The sequence below is a fragment of the Copadichromis virginalis genome, linkage group LG11 (assembly GCF_057382275.1).
Source record: "Copadichromis virginalis isolate Kocher_CV1m ecotype Utaka linkage group LG11, C_Virginalis_male_GT1.1, whole genome shotgun sequence".
Classification (NCBI taxonomy): Eukaryota; Metazoa; Chordata; class Actinopteri; order Cichliformes; family Cichlidae; genus Copadichromis; species Copadichromis virginalis.
The window spans coordinates 11,660,346-11,674,348 of NC_140628.1; the positions used below are offsets into that span (position 1 = coordinate 11,660,346).

The 14,003-nt window shown below is 41.4% G+C and overlaps 1 protein-coding gene across 1 annotated transcript in view; it reads left to right on the forward strand.

Moving 5' to 3' along the window:
• The window catches only part of LOC146698153 (transmembrane protein 65-like), a 47,084-nt gene extending 36,597 nt beyond the window's left edge, over nucleotides 1-10,487 (forward strand). Inside the window, exons 6-8 of the mRNA XM_085473169.1 lie at nucleotides 2,657-2,699; nucleotides 8,039-8,144; nucleotides 9,155-10,487. Coding sequence (XP_085329295.1) covers nucleotides 2,657-2,699; nucleotides 8,039-8,144; nucleotides 9,155-9,304 — 299 coding nt within the window. The 3' untranslated portion in view covers nucleotides 9,305-10,487. The remainder of the gene's footprint in view (nucleotides 1-2,656; nucleotides 2,700-8,038; nucleotides 8,145-9,154) is intronic.
• Nucleotides 10,488-14,003: the final 3,516 nt, after the last annotated feature.

The window sequence follows — 14,003 nt, forward strand, 5'->3', positions numbered from 1 at the left end:
GGCGCACTGACAGAAGCGAGGCTGCCAGACACTGGCGCCACCGGGCCCTCTGACCACCACCAGTAGGCATCGGGTGAAGTGTCTTGCCCAAGGACACAACGACCGAGGCTGTCCAAGCTGGGGCTCGAACCGGCAACCTCCCGATTACAAGGCGAACTCCCAACTCTTGAGCCACTATCGCCCCCTAGACAAAGGATGGTGAATACGGCGCTCCCAGGGGGAGGAAAAAGAGGAAGACCTCAGAGAATATTCACAGATGCAGTACAGGAGGACATGTAGAGGGTTGGTGCAACAGAACAGGATGTTAGGGACGGGGTGAGCTGGCAACCCTTAAGGGGAGCAAGCTGGAAGAAATAGAAGTGTAATTTTCTTTCTTGACAGAATTGGTGCTTCCAGGCTTCAGTTTGCATACTTGAAGCCTTTGTACAGCTCCAGCTGCCTCACGCAAACAAATTTTCAGCTTTGAGTGAGAACAAAAGCATGTAAGGCCACGTACTGCTGAGTGCAGGTATACTCCTGTTTTTGTCACTGTAGAGAGTGCTGTTCATGCACGCCTATAAATTATGACCGCTTGTACAGGAGCAATACAGCTAGTGTAAAAAGTTCCCGCTGTCTCCCATTTGTAACTTCACATTGTTTCATGCCACATTTATCCCACAGCAGCCGTCAGTGAATAGTTCACATGCAGACAGGCTCTCTAGTTTTGCTTCAGGTGTAAAAAGCTCCTTTTTTTTGCTGCTTCCAGGCACTTGCATCTGTTCGCTCCATCAGGTTGGCAGTACTGTCAACTATTAGGCAAAAAAGTTTTAGAAAGTTCCCAAGAAATACAGTGTGAAGGAAGCATGTGATAACAGTAACAGAAAGGTTAAATGAAAGTAAACTAAAGAAAAGAGTGTGCTGCTTGGCATTTGCAATGAATTTACAGGCTTGTCGCTGCAAACACTGCAAGGTTGTGATTGAATGGGATTAAGCTGGTAATTACATGCAGTCTGTTTGTGATGATACAGCGATTAACTCTGATAAATGAGGGAAAATCCCCAAACAGCCTGTTGCTTTCCACATACAGAAATTTACATTAAGTAGGAGTTCACATGTAATACTAATATTTAGAGTCCATCCAGAAATCAGAGATTACAAACAGGAAATCTTTTTTTTTTTGTTACTCTTTGTCTTTTTAATTGACTTCCCTTTTTCTACTTGATAAAGTTTGTCAGAATATCAGTTACACTGTGATTTCTGTGTTTGCAGCTGCTTAAGAATGACTTGAATTGTGATGCATTTGCCCGCCCCCTCATCAGTCTGTTGATGTGCATCAGATCTAATGCCAAGGCCCCGAAGAGGGAGAGAAAGCAGCGAATTAAAGGCACAGCCAACCTTGTCTCGTAATTACATCTGAGCAGGTTGACCACATAATAAAGTCTCAAGCTGGCCTCTCCATCACTGCTGTCTCTTCAGTGGCTGTACAGAGGTGCAGTGTTTAACGTCAGCAAGATATTGTGTTACATCTGTTTTAATCATCTTCAGAGTGTAGATTAATTTGCCTAACGTTGCCATATTGCCTCAAAGCAACCATGCACAGCTGCACGTGTGTCCTCCTTCAGCTGACTGAACATTGAACTGCTGCATAGCCAAGAATTCACCTTTGTGACCGTATAAAGTACTGGTACACAATTCAAGACAAAGCATGGGGCTAATGGCAACTCTCTCTGTTTAAGTGCCAACATGAGGTGAAACACACTGAAAAATTATTACACTGCCAGAGAGTAACGTTATATTTAGAAATTAACTAAAAATGTTTAAATAACCACACGAAATCTTCATCTGACCTAAATCAGCTGAAGCAACAAGCCCCTTTTCCTTTGTGGTATTTGCTGATTTACAGTCAGATTTAATGGTGCACAGTGCAAAGATTTCTGCTAAAAGTACCTTATTTAGTCCAAATATGCTCTGTGTGCTTTGGCACCGACTCTTGGGCCAAGAGTTGCACACTTTCCTTTACTTTCCTAGCTGTTGCAACAGCTCTCGCCTCTCATTCAGAGGCTCTAGTTAAGTCGCTCGTTGTTCTTGTCACAGAAAAAGAAGCTGCTTGCTTTTAAACTTTTATAAACCAGAAGCTTAAAGATGCTTTGCCACAGGATGCATGTGTCTCTGCTCGCTTTGTTAGTAGAGTGTTTGTCTCTGAGTAATGTGTACAATATTTATTGCTACAGTAGCTCAAAGATCAGATGAAAGTGCTCGAGCCCAGCCGGAGATGATGACTGTGCCTCAGCAGTGATGACACGGTTGCGTTGTGTGTTTCCTCTGGAGTGTTTCTGTAATGCTGCAGCAGCAATGCTCTGCACTCAGGGTCAGGGACAGCTGAGAGAACAGGAGTAAAGCACAGGCTTTGTTTTCTGTCCTTAGGCACAGCTGTTACAGTACCATACGGCACATTCAAAGCATAAACCGGTGACAGTGAAGTTATTTCAGCGTTCCCTCGTCCTCTTTTACTTGCACTACAGCATGTAAGAAGCAAAACGGCAGCAGTGTGGTCTTCCTCTTCAGTGTGTTGTGCCTCTGCTTCTTTGATGAGCCCATAATGCACTTGGGACATCCATCATGCCCTACGGAAAAATGCCTCTGTAACCCATGCCTCTGCTTCTCCCATTATCTACAGCTGCTGCGCTGGGCAACCTGGTATCAGATCTGGCAGGACTGGGGTAAGGCTTGACACACACACACACACACACACACACACACACACACACACACACACACGTTTGGTAAATTCAAACAGTTCAGTTGAAATTTAGAATCAGTCAAGGAAAGGAAGAGCCATTAATCTGATTGTACAGCAACACGTTTTCCACACAAATATACACAGATAATAATAATAATAATATTTATAAACAAAGGTCCTTTTCACATCACGTTGAGAAGGTAAAGGTTTACCATCATGTTGTTCGTGGGGCTAATTCAATAAATTGCTCACTTTTAACCAGTTACTGGATGTAGGCCCAGGGGTGTGGTTTGATTAAAATGGGACTGAACTAGGTCATATAGATTAAGTAGAAATTATTGTGTATTTAAATCCCTGAAAAATCCTTTCATTCATTTTCCTCCAATTTCTTCATTTTTATTCTGTTTCCTGTCCCAGAAACCCAGCAACAAAAACCCCATCAGATGTTTTTTCCCTTTCCTGCATAATCAAAATTAAAAGAATGAAATTAAGTAAAAGTGGATTAAAACACTGACTGTAAGGACTGATGAATTTGTACAGAGTAATTTAATGTGATTTCCTCAATAACAGCGTAATGATATAGGAAAGCTTGATGGTCATGTTTCTCCGATCCTTCCATCAGCTCATGCATGACTGTTTAAGCGCCTCCTTGTGGCCACAGAGATCATAACCAGCTTCCTGAGCTGCTTCATGAGCTCAACCAGTCCCATTACTTAATATAATGGAACACCAGGGTGAATGCAATGATGGCGTGCATTTATTCTCCTCCTTTTCAGTGTAAATCATACCCATGCATGGATGACAGAAGTGGAATATGCTGTTTCCTTCTGTTTTCCCTGTGATTGATTAGTCTAGTTCTTGTGGTCCATGTAAACACTCTCAGCAGGCACACACACGCATCCATGAGCGAGTGTGTGATTGCCGCTCAATCAAAAGAGGAAAGTGGAGCCCCCGTGGACGCTTTATCAAGGTGAGACAAGGCGTGTGAAGGCCATTTGTCTGCCTCAGAGTCTCAGTGGAGCTGCAACAAGAGATTTTCACAGCAACGTTTGCGATACAGATTTTGTTCTAACAGGAAACGCTTTAGTGTCCACATAACGCTCGTCTTATAAATTACACTGGGAGTCGGCGGCACTTTAGTGGCTGCAGAGAGACTTCTTGCTGAGGTTGTAGTTGGACTCCGACTCTGAGATCCCAGATGACTAATTACTGCAAATATTACGGCTGGATTTCAAACTGTTTGGTTAACAGAAGTTGGCAAAATTCGTAAATAAAAAAATCCTGTGCATGTACTCGAAAATATGCATATGGCTTTCTGTTGGTGAGTTGGATTACAGCCACACTTTCAGACATTTAGTTCACCTGGAACAAGATCAGGCTTCCCATTCCCAAGCAGCATAGATGTGATGATGTTCAGCCGCAACTGAACTCACTTTCCACCTGCATAGATGAGCCAAATGAAAGACTCTGGAGACTGATTAAAATGCCTCTAACGAACTTACTGTGAACTGCAGCTTCCTTTAGCTTTCGTTTGTTGAAGTGCCTTTAAGTTTTATTTAATCAAGAACTGAGTTCTAAGAAAGCTAAGAAAGTTTTCCTTCTTAGCTGAATTCTGCTGGTTAATGTGCTTGTATGTACAGAAGATCCTGATTTGGTCATCGCGTTGGTATGCAGGAACCCACTGCAGCCAATGAATGCTTGTCTCTGTGTAATATATATATTATATGCTTTTAGATCATATACACACAGAAAATTATATACTGTACCTTTTACCAGTATAAAGTTGTTTGGTTGATATCCACGTACACTGATATTTGATGTGCAGGAGTTGGTCTTCACTGAAAAGTTAAGGACATACTCTATGCAGGCTAATGAGTGTGCTGTAACACGAGTCATAAACACTCTGGACATTGCATCAAAAGAGCCTCAAACCTGCTGGTCCTCTGAGTTTAGTAACTCCCAGTTACTAAATTTTGACTATTATATAATCAAAGTGCACAGACGTAGCTGTCACTGCAGCATGTCCCTTGGCCAATGATGCTTTTTAGTCCTCATAATTAAGAGGAAATCTGCTCATTTAAGAGATACTGACTCACTTGTAGAGAATCTTCCGTGTGTGTGACTGTGCTGAACAACATGCACAACCGTTTCCACATATGTGCCAGTGCATACATATTTTTATCATGTAGGAGTTCATGTTAGGCCACGTTTGTAATGTTTCACTCCGTCTGAGTCTTTTAAGTATTTCGAAAAAACCTAGGAAACCATCTGAATCTTGCTGAACTCCATAATTGAGCTCATGAGTCATTCTGACCATTCAGCTGGTTATTACTAATGCTTCTGTCGAGTTTAGCCTCAGCTGTTTTAGGAATTTCTTACAAATGCAATGCATCGGTGGCTTTCTGGGGCAGACAAGGAAATGCACATTAGGGATCTTTAGGGAATACAGAAGTGGAGACGCATCCCCCTCCGTATCATGCCTGCATTTTCTACCTTACTCCTTCTGAATCCTGGAATAATCTGGATTATATTCCATTACCTTTCTTTAAAAAAAGTGGGTGAATGCCTGTGTGACTGATGCCTTTTGAACTTTACAGATTAACAATAGTGACATTTCGTCAATGCACAAAATTCTGTTTTTTTTCCAAACACAAGCTGAGTAACTCAACGTGATGGCTTTTAGTTCCTCCAGATGTAATTTTCCAAATGATAAAATGTATAACTGTGTTTTCTGGGGCTTGCAATGCACCCGGCTCATGTTTCAGCCTGCTTCTCACACAGTGAACAGCCTGTCTGTCTTGTTTTATGTTTTTTGGGATGAGCTCGGGCCTTTCAGTAAATTTCATCATTCCTGCATTGTGATTGCTGCAGTATTTTGTTTTGGCTTTCTTTTTTTTTAAATGCAGAGCTTATTTATTTTGCCCTCCGCTGTTACAAGAGCACGGGTAATTTGGAGTGAATTTGATCTAAAGCCGTGGATGAATGTGAAAGAAATTAGGATTGGGGCTCGGCGGTGAGACTGAATTTCAAAGAAGCGGAGAGAAAAACCAAATGCCACCCTCACTGCAGCTTACTGAGCTTCAAAGCTGTGGTCTCAATTACTTCAATTTAACCATCGTTTTAAATGCGAAATAGAAGAAGAAAACATAAACTAGAGACTTAATGGCTACAGTGTATCCACTTGAGATGCTGTAAGAAAGAATATTGTCTAATGAATCTACTTATTCTCCTCATAAGGACTTAATAGCTCATCATCTGTTATGATAAGAATCAGTCCTATTTCCACTACTTCTGCTGCCCCATCCTGAAAGGCAGTGGGCTCGAAAGCACACCCCCCTGGACACAAATGCACAGGCAGACTTGCCTTTTTCTCAGATATGCTGTGTACAGCTTATCGCTCCCCTAACAGCTCCAGCTGCAGCTTATTTGTATGTGCAGCCGACTGAGGATCCATTAGTGCCAGTGAGTGAAGCCGACCTGGGTCCAAATGTCAACCCATATTTCTTCCCTCACATTCAAAACCGCCTCACCTGCACCATATTTACGTGCCTTGGCACATGTAGGGTCACATGACAGTGTTTCTGTCGGTTCCCTTCGTTTGCATATTAGAGTCCACTTCCTCCTCTCTAGCTTCAGCCAGATAATTTTCCTTTTTAATGACATTTGGCAGGCTGGCTGTCGCTTCATGTCCATTTTACACCAAAGTGGCTCTAACTGCTCACTGGAGCGTAGCAATGACCTTCTTGCTCTGTTTCCAGGATGGCCAACTGTAGAAATATTCCCACTGTTTCCAAGAGTCTTTTATTTCAGGACTATTAAGCCAAGTGTCTCTTTGGAAACACTTTTTTCCCAAACACACGAGCGGAAACCTGTCAGGTTGTGGACACATAACTGAAGCAGGAGGCACCTGAGCACAATCAGCCACAGCTTTCAAGTTCAAGGTTCTTTATTTGTCACATGCATAGTTATACAAGTATAACACACAGCTGAGGCCCCCTGTAGGTGAATCATTTTCATTTCTGTCAAATGATAGAAATGAAATGAAAGGAATGAAAGGATGATATGGCATTACCCAGTCCATATCAGAATAGAGATCCAGCAGAAAGTTCTTGTTTCTAGTTGCACAGAATTCTTAATCCAATCTTACTCATTTTTCTACATCGTGGTGATTTCCGTGGAGCACTCTTTATCTGCTGCAATCCGTCATCGGTCCGTGATCTGTGTAAATCCACGCAAAGCCCTGGGACTGAGTTAATTTATACACTGTTGGAAGCTTCCTCTTTTACTCCATCTGTTGTTAGAGCTGAGGTTTGGCATCCTGCTGGGTTTATGAACATCAGCGACAGGAAGCAGACCGGAGCATTAATCTGTTGATTTATTTTGTCGTTATTAGCACCGACTCTGGTTGTTGTTTGCCTTGGTAGGGAAGTGTCATGTTAGCATGGGTTTATTGAATTATGATACGTAATGGAGAAAATTATCAACGGGGGGATTATTATATAAACAGAAACGATGCAAACACAAATAGGCAGCGGCGAATTCAATCTGTTACAGAAATAGCTGGAATCTTTTAACAAAACCAGCTTTGATGCAGTATTGGTTTGTGCATGCCACATTTTACAGAGTGAGACTTTTTATTTCACATAATGTTTCTTTGATTTTCTTTTTGTCACAATAACATTTCAACAAAATCACAAGACTTTGGTATTCAGACTTCATTTGATTAGAAGGTTTTGATGGATGATGTTTGTGTGTGTGCATGTGTGATATACAGCACTGTGCAAATATCTTGAGCCACTCCTCATTTCTTTGTATTTTTGCTTTCAATGAGAAAAATCACAAAACGTTTTTGCCCATATTTCGTTTTTCCATTTATGTCTGTGCTTTTCAAGAAGTCACTGCACCTATTTCCCATTTCCATAGCAAAATATTAAATAAAAGAGGGGTTGCTCAGGACTTTTGCACAGTACACTGTATATCAGGGATGGGCAACTCCAGGCCTCGAGTGCCAGTGTCCTGCATGTCAGGTGTGTCCCTGATCCAATCACAGCTGATTTAAATAGCTAAATTAGCTCCTCACCATGTCCTGAAGTTCTCCAGAGGCCTGGTAACGAACTAATCATGTGATTCAGCTGTGTTGACCCAAGGTGAGATCTAAAACCTGCAGGACACCGGCCCTCGGGGCCTGGAATTGCCCACCCCTGCTGTATATAGAGCGTTCTATCAATAGAATAATGCTGTCGCTGCAGTTTGCTGAACTGTGTTAAGTCCCCTCCTGTTTAATTCTTTTTCCATCCATCGGTCTCTCCCTCTCCTCAGGCTGGCAGGTTATGTAGAAGCGTTGGCGTCTCGGTTGGGGATGCAGATTCCTGACCTGAGCCCAAAACAGGCTGATATGTGGCAGACAAGAGTCAGCTCTCACACGGTGGGTATAGAAACAGTTACAGAATTTGCTCTGGTTCGCTCCCCCACTGAGCAGCTCCTGATGTGCGAGTGAAACCACTGCAAAAAAAGTGTTTCTGTTGCATTTCTGTGCAAAATGCACATCAAACCAGGACAGGCCTTTGCACGCTGACAACTCAAACGCGAGTAACACAAGTCTGTGTGACGGGGCCCAGCTTTCAAATGTCATAAAAGGAACTGGGACCTGGCGATCTTTAATATGCTATAAGTGCTGAAGCATGAAATATAATAAGCTACAGTGATTAGTCTGGCACCTGGCTGGTTGCTAAAGGCTGCTGTGGCTTGTGAAGAAATAGTTTTTAATAAATACAAGCCAAAAATAACATATTGGTCTTTGGAGATTTTTAAGTGTTTGCTTCCAACCCTTTGTTAGTGTTACAGTAAAGAGGGAAGGTGTGGCATGAAAAGCACCGAGCTCAATAAAAAATGACAATAAAGACCAATTTACAGTTACATAAACAACTTTTAATGCTCCAAGTCACAGTTATAAAAAGACAATTGGTTTTACATTTGTGCCTTTATTGAACCTAGTGAATTTTAACTCGCGCTGCAGGCTGGAGAAACCTGTCCACCTCTGTGTAAATGACTTCTCCACAGGGTTCGTGGATTCAGCGGCTGCAGTTAAGGAGACCAGATTGGAGATGTGGGTTGTGGATATGTCAGTTCGTATAAATTAAGGCCACTGTGTCTGTTTTTCAGACAGAAATCAGCTTTTTTCAGTAAATAAAGGAGTATAGGGATGCACAGAGGCTAAGAAAGCTGAGGGTGTTCATCAGACAGCAATAAGGCGGGCTTTCTGCAAATAAAAGAAAAAGAAATTTGAGGGTCTCTCAAGGATTTGCCAACCTGCAAAGATCACACCTAGAGAACAATATGCAATCCTGAAATAAATGAAGAATAATCCCACGGTAACAATGTGCAGAAATCCCTCCATCTTTGCTAAAATCTTTGTTGTCTTCTTCCCACCCGCAGGGTAAAGCCATCGGCGTGGGCATCGGCTGCATCCTCGGTATGTTTCCCCTCCTCTTCTTCAAGGACGAGGATGAGAAGAAAGAAGGCCAGACGGAGGTGAAGGAGCAAACGCAGTCGCCACCTGCTCCAACAGAGAGCAGCAAAAACTGAGGCGAGGCTAGAGACAAATACTATTCAGAATCCGTTTGAATGCTTGACTTAATCTGACGCCGACTGCTCTCGCCTTGTGCGCTGGAGCGTATGGTAATATCAGTGAACTCCATACGGTCCAATCACACGGCTCAGTCGAACTATCTGAGGTATTCTGAAGAGGATTTTAGATAATATTCGATCACAAACTCTGAACTTAAGCACAGGAGGCTCGTCATCTCTCGAAGAAACGACTGCTGCTACCTGATCCCGTAACCTCACTTCGTCTCGACTGACCGACACGGTCATTTGTCTAAGACACCTCCTCTTACCTCTGGCTATAGATGGCTAGATCGCATATAGGTTAACTGACAGCTTCATGCACCCCCTGAAATTATATAGGAGAAAACCCAGTTAGAGCTCAGTCGTGTTATAAAGTTCTTGTTTTCTGTCAGAAATCTTGAAAACCTTACAGGGAAGACGGAACAAAGTCAGTTTAGTGTTCCAGATCAGCCAATGTTTAAACACCTTTTCCGTGTTTCCCTGTCAGTTTTTGGTGGTTATAAACCAAGAACACGGTGTCTTCAGTTCCTAAAACATGTAAGCTTCTGGATTTGAGCAAGTCCTGCCTCATCCACAGACCTTGACAACTAGTCCGCTGCAGGTGGTTAAATCTGTAACACCTGAAAGCTTCTTCTTCTCTTCAGTGGTGCACTGCATATGCACACCTCTGCCAAAGGGTTCACACAAATCACTGAAGAAGTGAAATGTATTTAAAAGTCCTACAAAATATTTTAAAGAAGAGGCAGAGGGAGGAAGAGGCAGTGAACAACGATATGAAGTATAAACTGTGGATCACCTGGATCCTCTTTCCTCATTTGCACTGATCCTCCGGTTCATATGTCCACATTTGCACCCACTGGACGAAATACAATATATCCCCCTCAGAGGTGAGATGATATTCAACCTCTTCTGAAAACAGCCACACGTAGAGGTGGAGGTTTGGGGGGAGATGAATGTTATTTTGCATAACGTGACTGCTGTAGTGTTTTCATTTTGTGAGATTAACTGTTACGGTGTGTGCAGACGGGCTGCATTTCTTCCTGTCCCTCACTTCTATTGTGTGTTACTGCCCTCCGCTGGCCGATAGATGGAGATCTAGTTGTTTTCTTTCAACTTGGTGGACCTGCTACGACGACGACACCCCCCCCCCCCCCCCCCCCCCCCCCACACACACACACACACACACACACACGCAGGCTTTAATTCGCCACAGCTCCCACAAACCTTAGCTGCTAGTCTCCCCCGGTCATAATTTCCAACTTTCCTCACATCGCTCATCACCCTGTAATTATTTTTCTGAATGATTCTCCTTCAGGAGCTGCACTGAAGAAGTGTTTAGAAATATACGAGAGGCAGCTCTGCGTCACAGCAAATGTATTTATTTTGTTATAATATTCAGACTGGTATTCATGTACGTTTGTATTGTGTTTCTTCTATATCTCAAAGGGCCGTGAAAATATTTATCAGCACAAAATATACCTGCGTGAGTATATTTTAGCAGCTTGAAGGACCCAGCGGCTGACCGCTTTATGTTACAGTCTGAACTCACTACGCTTGTTCTAAAAAGACTAAGGAGACCCTGTATACCCTGTATATGACTGTTTTCAATATTTACCGCGTGGGTAAGAGTGATCCTGAAGAATGATAATAATGAAGAAAATGAACGCGTACATATATGTAGCTAGGATTTTTGAGTTTTTTATCTTGATTGCTTGATATCCACCTTGCATGCACTGTTAATAAAAAGAAACCTTAATTTAAAAAAACAGTATGTTGTAAGGTTGTGCATCACAGCAGGATGACTCACTGGTGGAGGATAAAGGAGAGGTAAAGTACTCATGCTGGAATAAGATGCACAAGTTATTTAAAATAAATAAAAACTATTTTGTGGCCACAAAGAATCATGTGCTTCAATTTAAGATGGCTAGCGATAAACTTCAGTTGCTTAAAATTGGATTGTCTGTTCAAAGCAAAAAGGATTTTATGAAGGATGGGAAAGGTTTGCAGTAATAACAGCAATTTGCCTCTTTGAACCGCGCCGTTAAATGGCCTGTCCCAGGCTTTAAGGCTCTCTTCAGTGTGCCAGCCGCAGTAAAAACATATAATCTCAGTTAAAGTATGGTAATACTGCCTTTTCCTGGATACCATTTAAAATACACGACTGAAGTTATTGTGCTATTGAGAGCCAACAAGATCTCCAGTTCACAGAAATTTTGAGCTGCGATCTCTTTTTGTTGTTGTTGTTTTTTGAAAATAAGGTAGAAAAAAAGAAATGTTTGAATCCAGCATGCTGCAGTCAAATGCATGCATTGAGGATCTTTTTTGTTTGACATTCTGGTGTTCCTCGAATGCTGTGAGTTGGTAAGTTGTTTAAATTCATTGCATTGGTACAAGCAGGAGCTGAGATCAGCTTCATCTCTCTAGGAAACTTCATTTTAGCCGAGAATAATCAGTTTGCCCAGTTGCTCCTGTGTCGTGATGGAGTCCAAGGGGCTGAAAAATTCATGTTTTGCTGTCTGTGAAGGTAAAGATGTGCTCTGTGCAACTGTATAAAGAATAGAACCATTAAAATAATCCTTAAATATAATGTAGACGGATAAAACTGGTGTAGATTATAGGAGTGTGTTGCTGTGTTTTGTTTCAGAATTGATCTGCTTTGATTAAAGTTGCGACCTGGCTGCAAACATCTTCCCTAGTGTGGACTTTTCCAGAATGTTCTGCATGAGGACGCTGTTTTTAAATGTATGTAATGTAAATGCGTGGCCTGCAGCTCTTCAGCCATCAGGCTATCTGCAAATGATGATAAATTTTGCCTCTTCACACCAACGCAGTGGATGTTAAATCAAAGTATCAAGATGGAATTGAAGTGCAGACTTCCAGGTTTAATTCTCAGGGTTTAGCAAAAGTATTTCATTCACTGTTTAGGAATTACAAGCATTTTGAAAGTCATTTCAAAACTTTGCCTTTGGATCATTAACATTCTGTCAGCTTGGGAAAGTGAAGCTGTGCTTTTCTTTATGATCCAGGAACTTCCAGCCTCTCCTCCTTTTTTAATATCTCTTCCTACTCCTGTGCAAGCGTTTGGATCAAATAGTAGCAAAGATTTAGGAGGACTAGCACAGAATGCATGAACAAATGAAAGACAAGGACTGAGCCTGAACAATAAGTGGAGGCTTTTTCTTGTTTTATATTGTTCATTAAGGACAGTTAAATTTTGTTTTGTTATTTGTTTCGATGATGAAATGTATGATAATCTTTTCTTTTTTCATTCTGTAATTTGATCAAACTTCATAGATTAGTCATTTTTTCCTTTCATCCTGTACATTTTTGTAGCTTGTGTGGAAAACTTATCCAACTTGTTTACACATTTTTAGGTGACAGGTTGAGGATTTCTAAGAAATATGCAAACACTACAGCTGACTAAAAAAAGGTGCATACTCTCAACTTTTCTAATCCTTCTAGATGATTGGTTATATTTGCAAAAACTAGCTATGCAAGCATCCATACTTTTCTGATCAGCTGTTGTTGTTTTAATAACAGCTGAGGTATTTGAGTCTCTCTAAAATGAAAACAGTCAGGCAGTGTAGTGATTGTTCACTTCATTTTATACATGTTTGTTTTCCTCTCGTCTTGCCTCACAGTTGTCATTACGTGACTGAATTCAGGCAGAATCACTGCACACGCGCACACACCCACACACGTCTGTGTCACATGGGAAAAGACGTGACACAAGGGACAAAGACGGAGCCCCTTTGAGAATATCATCCGAGGTTAAATTGCTGTGGGGAGAGGCGTCGCATGGAGAAGGAGAGCAAACTGTAAGAACGAACACAGCAAATGTTTTCTTCTGACATCAGAAATTGTTTGTTCCTAAAAGAGGTTTTACAGTCACATCTTCAGAGCACAAAAACAAAAAGCGTCTTCGTTATAGTTTATAATAAACCTGCAACAGAGTTTCATTCGAGCTTTATTTGTTACTCAGACTTTCCTCCACACAAAACACTAAAATGGAGCACTGGTGTAATCAGAAAATCTCACATTCAGTACAATTAGACAGCAAACATCATCAAAGCAAATACAAAAATATCTTCAGTATCGGTATTAAATAATTTAAATAGCTGCTCGTCAACATATTCATACTGTAAATCTGCCCCTCTGCTCGTCTTCCTGCTCTAAAATCACAGCGCCGACACAGAAACCCGTGGAGCCACAAATATGTTGCCGGGTTAATGAGGCCTGTGGGTACCAAGTGTAATACACTCACACTTTTTAGACCCAAATGTACTCATGTACGTTCAAAGATTACCATATTCAAAAAAATTTAATAGCATTTTTAACTTCCTTTAAAATACCCTGGTATGTCTATTTTTTAAGTGTTAAATTCATGCTTTCTCCTCATCCCAAGTTTTGTGAAGCAGCTGTAACATCACCTGATATGTCAAAAAGTCAAGCCTCAAAGCAGAGCCTTAATAAATTTAAGGGTTTAGTCAGTATGTAAAAAGTGAGCCAAACAGGCGAACATTTTCTGTCGTTATCAAGTTTAGATTAAATTCCAACACGGATTATAAAAAAACATTAAGATTGTTCTTCTAACGTGATTAAACGTGATGCACTAGGCAACTTGTATAATGCATTGTAAGACATTTTCAAATGTGAT